We start from the raw sequence: 13,418 nt of genomic DNA, 5'->3' as shown, positions 1-13,418 counted from the left end.
CAGGGGGCGATCAAGGGGTTAACTGTGTTCCCTGGGTGTGTTCTAACTGTGTGGGGGATGGGCTCACTGGGGCAACACAGAGATCGCTGTTACTGATCACTCGGAACAGCAGATCTCCGTTTTGTTGTCCCCTGTCAGAACGGTGATCCGCCTTGTTTACATAGGCAGATCCCACCATTCTGCCTCTCTATTCAGCGATCGCAGGTGGCCTGCGGATTTCGAGACCGCCGAACCCGCGCGGGCCCACAGTATCTATTGCATGAAACGACGTACAGGTATGTTGTTTCGCGCAATAGAGCCGCCCTGCTGCAGTATATTTGCGGTCTTAAAGTGGTTACAATTGTACTTTTTCTCAGTTTAAACATTTGATATGTTTTTTTTTTTAATTTTCTGTTGTGAATAAAATATGGGTTTATGAGATTTGCAAATAATTGCATTCTGTTTTTATGTATTTTTTCCAACTGTTTTAGAATTGGGGTTGTAAGAGGAAATCCCCCCAATCTGGATACAGGCAGTGACAATAAATGTGACCCTTTAGCCACTAGCAAAAAAGTTTTGGGTTTTAATATCTCAGCTTACAACAAGCATAGTTAAATGATTTATACACAGACACAGTTTAACAAACATTACACAATTTAATATTTATATTTTATAAAAGGAGGTGACGAGCTTGAAAATTTTAAATGACAAAACTAGACTTGGTCCATAAAAATGTTTTGTGTGTGTCCCTCTTGTGTCCCATAGAAATTCACATAGAAAATTCTCATTTATAGAATTGGCACAAAATACTTTTTCTGTATATTCTTTGTAGACTGAAACAAAAAAAAAATATAAATAAAATAAATTTTTGATTGTTCAGAGCGTGGCATTTCTTCTTTATGAAGATTCCTTGTGCTACGTTTTCAGTGAGCTCAGGGGAAATCCAAGTCTGTTATCTTTCCCCCACGCGGTTCTCCAAAATCTCCATTCGCCTTGTCATCTGCTCTAGTAAGTTTATGTCAAGGGAGCAAATAATACATACAGGAATAAATCTACATTTGTGTGGGTTAAAGGGCCAGTCCACCTAAAATTGACAATTCAGTTTTTGGTGGATGCTGTAGAATTACACCAACTCACAATGTCTTTCTTATGTGGACTCTACTGGTTAGATCTCTGCACCTTAGTTCCTGGGTTTGTGCACCTGCTGTGCCATTATGAGAGGTTCCCAATCTCCATAACGAATGTGATAGGTTGAATGGAAAATTCAACAGAAAATCTCCTTAACCCTTTCATGACTAAGCCTATTTTTGATTTGGTGTTTACCAAGTTAAAATCCGTATTTTTTGCTAGAAAATTTACTTAGAACCCCCAAACATTATATATATATATATATATATATATTTATATATAATTTTAGCGGAGAATCTAGAGAATAAAATGGCGATTGTTGCAATATTTTATGTCACACGGTATTTATGCAGCGGTGTTTTAAACGCAACTTTTTGGGAAAAAGGACACTTTCATGGATTTAAAAAAAAAAAAACAGTAAAGTTAGCCCAATTTTTTTTGTATAATGTGAAAGATGATGTTACGCCGAGTAAATAGATACCAAACATGTCACGCTTTATAATTGCACGCACTCATGGAATGGCGACAAACTACGGTACCTTAAAATCTCCATAGGCGACGCTTTAAATTTTTTTATGGTTACCAGGTAAGAGTTACAGAGGAGGTCTAGTGCTAGAATTATTGCTCTCACTCTGACGATCGCGGCGATATCTCACATGTGTGATTTAAACACTGTTTACATATGCGGGCGCGACTTCTGTATACGTTTTCTTTGCTGCGCGAGCTCGCGGGGACAGGGGCACTTTACCCACTTGCCGACCGCCTCACGCCGATATACATCAGTAGAATGGCATGGGCAGGCAGAATCACGTACCTGCACGTGATCTGTCTCCAGCGGGCGGGGGGTCCCCCCCCCGGTGCCCGAGGCGGTCGGCTTCTGTCCAGGAGCGATGAGAGGTGAGGGGGAGGCCATCCATTCGTGGCCCCCCCCCTCGCGATCGCTCTCCCGGCCAATCAGATTCTTCCTCTGCCTCTGCATAGTAAATAGAGGCAGAGGAAATGATGTCATCTCTCCTCGGCTCTGTATTTTCTGTTCCGGCGCCGAGGAGAGAAGACTTCAATGTGAGTGCACAACACTACACATCACAGTAGAACATGCCAGGCACACAAAACACCCCCCATCACCCCCCCCCTGATCACCCCCTAATCACCCCCCCGTCACACTGACATCAAGCAGTTTTTTTTTTTTCTGATTACTGCATTGGTGTCAGTTTGTGACAGTTAGTGTGGTAGGGCAGTTAGTATTAGCCCCCTTTAGGTCTAGGGTACCCCCCTAACCCCCCCTAATAAAGTTTTAACCCCTTGATCACCCCCCGTCGCCAGTGTCGCTAAGCGATAATTTTTCTGATCACTGTGTTAGTGTCACTGGTGACGATAGTTAGGGAGGTAAATATTTAGGTTCGCCGTCAGCGTTTTATAGCCACAGGGACCCCCATATACTACCTAATAAAGGTTTTAACCCCTTGATTGCCCCTTGTTAACCCTTTCACCACTGATCACCATATAACTTTTACGGGTGACGCTGGTTAGTTAATTTTTTATAGTGTCAGGGCACCCGCCGTTTATTACCGAATAAAGATTTAGTACCCTGATCGCCCGGCGGTGATATGCGTCGCCCCAGGCAGCGTCAGGTTAGCGCCAGTACCGCTAACACCCACGCACGCAGCATACGCCTCCCTTAGTGGTATAGTATCTGAACGGATCAATATCTGAACAAAACACTAAACGCATAACTGCAGCGTTCGCAGAGTCAGTCCTGATCCCTGCGATCGCTAACAGTTTTTTTTTGTAGCGTTTTGGTGAACTGGCAAGCACCAGCCCCAAGCAGCGTCAGGTTAGTGCCAGTAGCGCTAACACCCACGCACGCACCGTACACCTCCCTTAGTGGTATAGTTTCTGAACAGATCAATATCTGATCCGATCAGATCTATACTAGCATCCCCAGCAGTTTAGGGTTCCCAAAAACGCAGTGTTAGCGGGATCAGCCCAGATACCTGCTAGCACCTGCGTTTTGCCCCTCTGCCCAGCCCAGCCCTCCCAAGTGCAGTATCGATCGATCACTGTCACTTACAAAACACTAAACGCATAACTGCAGCGTTCGCAGAGTCAGGCCTGATCCCTGCGATCGCTAACAGTTTTTTTGGTAGCGTTTTGGTGAAGTGGCAAGCACCAGCGGCCTAGTACACCCCGGTCGTAGTCAAACCAGCACTGCAGTAACACTTGGTGACGTGGCGAGTCCCATAAGTGCAGTTCAAGCTGGTGAGGTGGCAAGCACAAGTAGTGTCCTGCTGCCACCAAGAAAAAGACAAACACAGGCCCGTCGTGCCCATAGTGCCCTTCCTGCTGCATTCCCCAATCCTAATAATTGGGAACCCACCACTTCTGCAGCGCCCGTACTTCCCCATTCACATCCCCAACCAAATGCAGTCAGCTGCATGAGAGGCATTTTCTTTATGTCCTCCCGAGTACCCCTACCCAACGAACCCCCCCAAAAAAGATGTCGTGTCTGCAGCAAGCGCGAATATAGGCATGACACCCTCTATTATTGTCCCTCCTGTCCTGACAATCCTGGTCTTTGCATTGGTGAACGTTTTGAACGCTACCATTCATTAGTTGAGTATTAGCGTAGGGTACAGCATTGCACAGACTAGGCGCACTTTCACAGGGTCTCCCAAGATGCCATCGCATTTTGAGAGACCCGAACCTGGAACCGGTTACAGTTATAAAAGTTACAGTTACAAAAAAAAGTGTAAAAAAAAAAACAAAAAAACAAAAAAAAAATAGTTGTCGTTTTATTGTTCTCTCTCTCTCTATTGTTCTGCTCTTTTTTACTGTATTCTATTCTGCAATGTTTTATTGTTATTATGTTTTATCATGTTTGCTTTTCAGGTATGCAATTTTTTATACTTTACCGTTAAGGCCCCTTTCACACATGCGGACAGTATGTCCGTATTTCATCCATCCGTTTTCGGATGAAATACGGACATACATGCATCCCTATGGGATAGCGGGTGTCAGCGGATGTGTATCCGCTAACACCCGATGTCGTCCGCCTCCGCTCTCGTCCGATTCTGCGGACGGAAGAAAATCCTATTTTTCTATCCGTCTGCAGAGCGGATCGGAGGAACACGGACAGACGGTCCGTGTTCCTCCGATCCCCCATAGGGGAGAGCGGAGATCTGACAGGGCGGTCCCTGCACAGTGTGCGGGTCCCGTCCTGTCATCTGCCTGCTCAGCTGGGGAAAGCGGAGCGATCCCCGCTGAGCAGCGGATAAACACGGGGCGGATCAAAACGGATCCGTCCCGTGTGTGTTTTATTGTTAACCATTTTTTTGTCTTCAGGTATGCAATTCACGACTTTGAGTGGTTATTCCAGAATGATGCCTGCAGGTTTAGGTATCATTCTTTTCAGCCAGCGGTCGGCTTTCATGTAAAAGCAATCCTAGCGGCTAATTAGCCTTTAGACTGCTTTTACAAACAGTGGGAGGGAATGCCCCCCCCCCCACCGTCTTCCGTGTTTTTCTCTGGCTCTCCTGTCTCAACAGGGAACCTGAGAATGCAGCCGGTGATTCAGCCAGCTGACCATAGAGCTGATCAGAGACCAGAGTGGCTCCAAACATCTCTATGGCCTAAGAAACCGGAAGCTACGAGCATTTTATGACTTAGATTTCGCCGGATGTAAACAGCGCCATTGGGAAATTGGGAAAGCATTTTATCACACCGATCTTGGTGTGGTCAGAAGCTTTGAGGGCAGAGGAGAGATCTAGGGTCTAATAGACCCCAATTTTTTCAAAAAAGAGTACCTGTCACTACCTATTGCTATCATAGGGGATATTTACATTCCCTGAGATAACAATAAAAATGATTAAAAAAAAAAATGAAAGGAACAGTTTAAAAATAAGACAAAAAAGCAAAAAAATAATAAAGAAAAAAAAAAAAAAAAGAAAAAGCACCCCTGTCCCCCCCTGCTCTCGTGCTAAGGCGAACGCAAGCGTTGGTCTGGCGTCAAATGTAAACAGCAATTGCACCATGCATGTGAGGTATCACCGCGAAGGTCAGATCGAGGGTAGTAATTTTAGCAGTAGACCTCCTCTGTAAATCTAAAGTGGTAACCTGTAAAGGCTTTTAAAGGCTTTTAAAAATGTATTTAGTTTGTCGCCACTGCACGTTTGTGCGCAATTTTAAAGCATGTCATGTTTGGTGTCCATGTACTCGGCCTAAGATCATCTTTTTTATTTCATCAAACATTTGGGCAATATAGTGTGTTTTAGTGCATTAAAATTTAAAAAAAGTGTGTTTTTTCCCAAAAAAATGCGTTTGAAAAATCGCTGCGCAAATAATGTGTGAAAAAAAAAATGAAACACCCACCATTTTAATCTGTAGGGCATTTGCTTTAAAAAATATATAATGTTTGGGGGTTCAAAGTAATTTTCTTGCAAAAAAAAATTATTTTTTCATGTAAACAAAAAGTGTCAGAAAGGGCTTTGTCTTCAAGTGGTTAGAAGAGTGAGTGATGTGTGACATAAGCTTCTAAATGTTGTGCATAAAATGCCAGGACAGTTCAAACCCCCCCCAATGACCCCATTTTGGAAAGTAGACACCCCAAGCTATTTGCTGAGAGGCATGTCGAGTCCATGGAATATTTTATATTGTGACACAAGTTGTGGGAAAAAGACAAATTTTTTTTTTTCTTTGCACAAAGTTGTCACTAAATGATATATTGCTCAAACATGCCACGGGAATATGTGAAATTACACCCCAAAATACATTCTGTTGCTTCTCCTGAGTACGGGGATACCACGTGTGAGACTTTTTGGGAGCCTAGCCACGTACGGGACCCCGAAAACCAAGCACCGCCTTCAGGATTTCTAAGGGCGTAAATTTTTGATTTCACTCTTCACTGCCTATCACAGTTTCGGAGGCCATGGAATGCCCAGGTGGCACAAACCCCCCCCAAATGACCCTATTGTGGAAAGTAGACACCCCAAGCTATTTGCTGAGAGGTATAGTGAGTATTTTTCCCTTGTGACAGTAATAGGTGGTGACAGGTACTCTTTATGGAGGGATCGGGGGTCTAAAAGACCCCCGATCCCTCCTTTGCACTTCAAAGTATTCAGATCGCCGTTTTCGGCGATTGTGAATACTGTATATTTTTTAAAACCGGCGCCATTGGCAGCCGAGTAAACGGGAAGTGACGTCATGCCGTTGCTTCTGTGTTTACATTCAGGAGTCTGTGGCTAGCCGCCGGAGGCGGCGGATTGTTGATCGGGTCTCCCGGTGGATGGGGAGGCCCGTTGAGAGCGGCGGGAGGGGGGAACGTCCCCTCCTGCTCCTCCGGTATAACAGCCGAGCGGCTTTGAGAAAGCTGATCGGCGGCTCTAAAAAACAGTACCGGGATGAGGCCTGAGGCCGCACATCTGCGTACGGTCGGCGGGAATGGGTTAACCACTTCAGCCCCGGAAAATTTGGCTGCTCAAAGACCAGAGCATTTTTTGCGACACGCTCTGCGTCGATTTAACTGACAATTGTACAGTCGTGCGACATTGCACCCAAACAAAATTGACGTCCTTTTTTCCCACAAATAGAGCTTCCTTTTGTTGGTATTTGATCACCTCTGCGTTTTTTTATTTTTTGTGCTATAAACAAAAAAAGAGCGACAATTTTGAAAAAAACAATATATTTTACTTCTTGCTATAATAAATATCCCAAAAATTTTTAAAAAAAAACTTATTTCTTCATTAGTTTAGGCCAATATGTATTCTTCTACACGTTTTTGGTAAAAAAAAAAAAAATCGCAATAAGCGTATATTGATTGGTTTGCACAAACGTTTTTTTGCTATAAAAATGCACTGATTACTGTGTAAATGTCACTGGCAGGGAAGGGTTTAACGCTAGGGGGGCGATCAAGGGGTTAAATGTGTTCCCTCGTGTGTTTCTAACTGTAGGGGGGATGTGACTGACTGGAGGAGGAGGCAGATCGCTGTTCCTAATTACTAGGAACAGCAGATCTGTCTCTTCTCCCGTCAGAACGGGGATTTGTATGTGTGGCTTTCGTGCCCGTGAACGCGAGTGGCCGGCGGACATCACAGCCACCGACCTTGCGCATCGGGTCCCCCGCCGTGCAGCTGGCGCATGCGCGCCTGCTATGGCTCCTAAAGCCGACGTACAGATGCGGTGATTCATGGGAACTAGCCTTCCTGCCACCGTATAATGAAGACTGCTGGTCAGCAAGTGGTTAAGCTGCATACAGCCAGATGGGGTTGTACACATGCCGTGGCAAAAATGATACCTCCTGTTGCAATCAGCGGGCAGGACCGCCGCCAAACATGACCCACTCAAATTAATGGGGTTGGCACACTGTTGTGGAGGGGTGCTGCTGGCTTTACAGGGTTAAAACAGTTGGTGTGAAGGCAATACCATTGCAGGTCTTCTGAAGGCAAGGTCTGCCTAAACTGTAAACTTAGTCTTAAAGTGTTTGTTGCCCCAACACTTCCTGATATGCGCATTCTGTACCAGGTACTTGTATGAGAAAGTATCCTGCTCTTTTTGTATTGCTTTCTTTATGGGAAATCCTTGGTGTTCCTGTCAGTCCCTCTGCTTTTCTATTAAAAACTGACCACACTAAGCAGAAAAGTACACCCTGGTCAGTTTCTCTAGCTATGCTGAGAACTCAGCCTGCTGTCCTCCAATGATCAGACTTGTCCTGACACGCCCCCGCTGCACAGCCATTCACTGGGAAGATCAGTGTGTTGCTGCTTCTCCTCCTCCTTCAGCTCTTATGCAGCAGAGAACAGAGAGAATGTGATCACTTATAAAAAAGGGGAAAAAAAAAGGTATTTATAATGTTTTTTATATCTATACAAAAAATGTTTTGGCTTTTATTTCTATTTTAAACTGAATGGGTTTTATTTTACAAGGTGATCGTTTACAATCACCTTAGGCAAACGTGCTCGTGGGGCAGGGCAACAGGCATGTGTTTTTGCACTGTAATGCACTCCTGTGCTTTGTGGTGCAGTGTACCAGAAGAAAAGCTACGCGTACATTTTGTGGTCCACTCCTGTGCACAGAATGAATGGGCTGCTCGGAGGCAATGTACATTAGTGCGTATTAACACAATACATGGGAACAAACAAGTGCGAATGGGCCCTTTGTGAAAGGATATATTGATGACTTAGCCGCTTGAGTTCTTCGTTTGCGTTGTTTTGAAATTCCATTATATTCTTACACTGGCACTGCTCCTCAGATATATCTAGGACAATAAAAGGTAAAAGACAACATATATAAAATTGAATTCATCAACATAAAATCTGCAAAATGTACAGTAGGGTGCTGTGCCAGAACAATTAATTGGCCCCTATTCAATCACATGCCCGCTCATTTACAATAGATAAAGTCAGTATAGAAAACAATCACCCCCTTTAACCACTTCAGCCCCGGACCATTTGGCTGCCCAAAGACCATAGTGTTTTTTGCGATTCGGCACTGCGTCACTTTAACTGACAATAACGCGGTCGTGCGGCGTTGTACCCAAACAAAATCCATGTCCTTTTTTCCCACAAATAGACCTTTCTTTTGGTGGTATTTGATCACCTCTGCAGTTTTTATGTTTTGCGCTATAAACAAAAAAAAAAAAGAGCGTCAGTATTTTTTACTTTTTGCTATAATAAATATCCCCAAAAATAAATATAAAAAAAAATTTTTTTTCCTCAGTTTAGGCCGATATGTATTCTTCTACATATCTTTGGTAAAAAAAAAAATCGCAAACAGCGTATATTGATTGGTTTGCGCAAAATTTATAGCGTCTACAAAATAGGGGATAGTTTTATGGCATTTTTATTTTTAATTTGTTTTTTATTAGTAATGGCGGTGATCTGCGATTTTTATCGGGACTGCGACATTATGGCGGACACATCGGAAATTTTTGACACATTTTTGGGACCATTGTCATTTATACAGCGATCAATGTGATTAAAAATGCATTGATTACTGTGTAAATGACACTGGCAGTGAAGGGGTTCAGTGTGTCCTAGGGAGTGATTCTAACTGTGGGGGGGAGGGGCTTCAACACACAGGACAGTGATCACTGCTCTCGATCACAGAGAGCAGTAGATCACTGTCCTGTCACTAGGCAGAACGGGGAATGCTTTGTTTACATAATCATCTCCCCGTTCTTCCTCTCACGAAGACCGCGGCGGAAGCACGTGCTCGCGACACCTCTTCTTAAAGGGGATGTACCCGTTCGCTCTTTTGCCTGCCAGTGCCATTTTGCAGGCGTACATCAGCGTGCACTGGTCAGCAAGCGGTTAAAATAGTCACATTTTGTTGCTTTGCAGCCTGAAATGAAAACAGCCACGGTTTTTTTTTTTTATCCAGCAGTATTTACTCAGAGCAAATTATAACATCCAAGTGAAAGCTATATAACACAAACATGTCAGAAAAAAAAAATCAAAAACAGAATCACTGAATTGGAAAAAGGATCACCCCCCCTCCTAAAAATGACTTACCGTATATACTCGAGTATAAGTCGTTCCGAGTATAAGTCGAGGCCCTAATTTACCACAAAAAAATGGGAAAAACTTAGTGACCCGAGTATAAGACGAGGGTGAGAAATGCACAGCTACTGTAAGTGGAAAAGAGGGTCAACAATGCCCATTTGCAGCCTCACTGTGCCCATTTGCATGCCTCACTGTGCCCATTTGCAGCCATAGGTCCCCCGAACTTCAAACTCGGTAGTTAAGGGTTCCTTGATGCCCCCTAGCTGCAGCCAAAATTTGGGGTCTCTGAACCCAAATGGTCCCGAAATGACATTGCTGCAGATGGACACAGTTGACCGACTTTGGGGCCCCGTATCTCGGGGCCACTTAGTGCTAGGAACCCCAAATTTGGTGTGCAAACTCAGTGGAACTAGCACCATAAAATAAAGCTGGGGTTTCTAGCACCGAGTGTCCCCGAGATATAGGGCCCCAAAAATCGGTTCAGAAAATGTCAAGCACTTTTCTGCAGCAGAGAATGACATTTTCCGAACTGGCTTTGGGGCCCCGTATTTCGGGGCCACTTGGTCCTAGGAACCTCAGCTTTGGATATGTTATGGTACCAGTTCCACTGGGTTTGCACACCAAATTTGGGGTTCCTAGCACCTAGTGGCCCCAAAGTCGGTTCAGAAAATGTCAAGCACTTTTCTGCAGCAGAGAATGACATTTTCCGAACCGAGATACGGGGCCCCAAAGTCGGTTCGGAAAATGAAATTTTTTGCTGCAGAAAAGTGCTTGTCTAGGGGGGCACTTTAAGCACAAAAAAATATATATACTCGAGTATATACGGTATAAACTCTATCAGGTGTAACTAATCACCTTCTAAATGGCGTACAAAGCCATTTGACTTTCAACTGTGATCAGCTTTGATTAGCTCAGCATGAAAAGAGCTTTCCTGGAGCCTTTTAGTCCCTGGTAGTGCAACTGAAGCAAACAATCAACTATGGGTGGTAAGGCACTGTCAAAAGATCTCTGGGATGAAGTTGTGGACAGGCACAAATCAGGAGGCAGATACAAAAACGTTTTAAAGGCTTTATCAATGCCTAGAAGCACACTGAGGTCTATTATTTGGAAGTGGAAGGTATTTGGTACAACCCAGACCCTCCCTGGATCAGGACTTTGCTCCAAACTGGATGAAAGAGCAAGAAGGAAACTGGTCAGAGAGGCTACCAAGAAGCCTACAGCAACTCCTGAAGCAGTTGCAGGAATTTATGGCAAAGAGTGGTCATTGTGTGCTTGTATGGGAAGGTTGTATGAAACAAGCCACTCAAGAAAGGCCACATGCAGTCATCAGTGAACTTTGCCAAAACGCACCTTGAAGACTCTGAGGTCACATGGAAAAAGGTGTTATGGTCAGATGAGACTAAAATTGAATTATTTGGCCTTAAGCCCAAACATCCCACTGGGAGACCCAATCGACCAACCGACACGTCCGACGGCTGGCCCGGAGACTGGAACAAAGCCAAAATCAGCTTTGATTAGGGGTGCAACGGATCGTCATCGATCCGTGACCCGTACGGATCAACCTCCGCGGATCGGGACACCCGTGATCCACGGAGCGCTCTGTGGCCTCGGCCATAGGAAAGGCCGCAGCTTCGGCCTAGCTCCGGAGCGGCGGCCATCTTGGTACACCCGGCGGCCGTTTAGCACGTGATCGCTCCGTCAAATGACGGAGCGATCACTTGTAACAAACCGGCGTCATGTCATGACGCCGGTTCCTCTCTCCCCTCTGTGTACTGATCTGTACAGTGGAGGGGAGAGATCGGATGGCAGCAATGCCCTGCCAATACTCTGCAATGCCCTGCCAATACTCTACAATGCCCAGCTGCAATACTCTGCAATGCCCTGTTGCAATACTCTGCAATGCCCTGCTGCAATACTCTGCAATGCCCTGCTGCAATACTCTGCAATAGTCTGCCATACCATGCCAATACTCTGCCAATACCCTGCCAATACTCTGCCAATACTCTGCCAATACCCTGCCAATACTCTGCCAATACCCTGCCAATATACCCGCCAATACCCTGCCAATATACCCCGCCAATATACCCTGCCAATATACCTGCCAATACTCTGCCACACTCTGCCAATAGGGAGATTGTGTATATTACAGTGGGGGAGATTTTTTCTTTTTGTTGATCCCAAAAAGATCCGAACCGTGACTCCTGATCCGAGGAACGATCCGAACCGTGAGTTTTTTGATCTGTTGCACCCCTAGCTTTGATCGGGTCTCAGATGTCACAACGTCACTTTCAGTTTACTCAGGAGCTGACGGCGCCAGTTTTCAAAAATCGAAAGTATTCAAAAACACAGATCTTGGCGTTTGGAATACCTTCAGGAGAGGAGACTGCCTATTACTGTCACAAGGGATGTTTATATTCCTTGTGACAGCAATAAAAGTGATCAAAAAAAAAAATGTAAAGGGACAATGTAAAATAAATACAAATAATAATAATAAAAAAATTATTTTTAAGTACCGTAGTTTGGCGTCATTCCACGGGTGTGCGCAATTTAAAGCATGACATGTTAGGTATCTATTTACTCGGCGTAACATCATCTTTCACATTGTACAAAAAAATTTGTTCTAACTGTAACGCAGGGGTTTACCAGCATCCTTGTACTGGATGGTATGTATTCCTCAAATTATTCCTTAAGGGGATGGCTTCCTCTAGTGGCCGCAACTACTATGTATTATACTGTGAAGCCTAGAGGAAGTGACTCATCTGTTTAACTAGGCTGGAAGCTACTTACCCACGATGCCCTGTTCACCTACCCATAATGCCAGGGACAGAACAGCCTGCTGGGTAGGCCTACAAAAGGGATAGCACGGCCATGCTTCGCTCTCTTCTTCCCGGGACGTGAGACCTGCCTGCAGGGATCTGCGCGAGTGTGATCGGAAGAGCTGCGGCCTGCTTGCTGCGGAGCGGAGTTGAAGCCCGAGATTTATATATTACTTTGCCACTTTGCAGACCAGTCCGGAGGACTTGTAGTTCTACAGAGTGATCTCACTGTTATAGACTGTGTCCTACCAGGCCTCAAAGTTTATTATTCACATAATATAGTGTGTTCGGTTGCACTTTTCATAGAAGAAGAAGTTTGCACGTGTTTCACACAACCAAGTTCATAGTTCACTTACCACCCTTATCTTCTTTTAACATTTGGTTATTCACTGGATTAGAAATACTGCAGTATAATAAGGCTAGCTGAAGAAAGAAGATCAAAGACTTTACCATTCGCTATAAAGCGCTTATTACTTCTCTTACACACGCTTGAGGACTGCAGTGCAATCTAGGGGGTGCCCTTGAGTATATGTACTGTATTGTCCCGTTATCTAGTACAGTGGAAACTCGATTTGCGAGTAACGCGGTTAACGAGTGTTGTCTCGCAAAACGAGCAGAATTCAGGCCAAAACCGGTGTGCAGTACCGCTTTTGGCCTGAGATTGGGGGCGCCGGAGCCAAGCAGAGCCGCTCGGCGCCGTTTGAAAATGCACGGAAAGGCCCAAGGACAGTTCGGCTGACCTCGGCAAACCTCGGAAAGGCCCGTGAACGGAGCCTTTCCGAGGATTGCCGAGGTCCGCCGAAGTGTCCCTTGGGCCTTTTCGGCCGTTTCCGAGGCTCTCTGGCGCCCCCCGCCTCTGGCCGCATGCGGTATTGCATCCCATTGAAGTCAATGCGGAACAAATTATTTTTGTTTCCATTGACTACAATGGGAAAAACTCGCTTTGATATGCGAGTACATTGGATTACGAGCATACTCCTGGAACAGATTATGCTCGTAA

The 13,418-nt window shown here is 44.9% G+C and overlaps 1 protein-coding gene across 1 annotated transcript in view; it reads right to left on the bottom strand.

Annotated features, from left to right (window-relative positions):
* Positions 1–615: 615 nt before the first annotated feature.
* The window catches only part of MATN2 (matrilin 2), a 178,402-nt gene continuing 165,599 nt past the window's right edge, over positions 616–13,418 (bottom strand). The window contains exons 17-18 of the mRNA XM_073632018.1: positions 8,270–8,356; positions 616–987 (exon numbers count right to left, since the gene is read on the bottom strand). Coding sequence (XP_073488119.1) covers positions 932–987; positions 8,270–8,356 — 143 coding nt within the window. The 3' untranslated portion in view covers positions 616–931. The remainder of the gene's footprint in view (positions 988–8,269; positions 8,357–13,418) is intronic.

This window comes from Aquarana catesbeiana, linkage group LG05 (genome assembly GCF_042186555.1).
Source record: "Aquarana catesbeiana isolate 2022-GZ linkage group LG05, ASM4218655v1, whole genome shotgun sequence".
Taxonomy (NCBI): Eukaryota; Metazoa; Chordata; class Amphibia; order Anura; family Ranidae; genus Aquarana; species Aquarana catesbeiana.
Note: the sequence above shows the minus strand (reverse complement) of the source record. Positions and strands in the feature narration are given on the sequence as shown.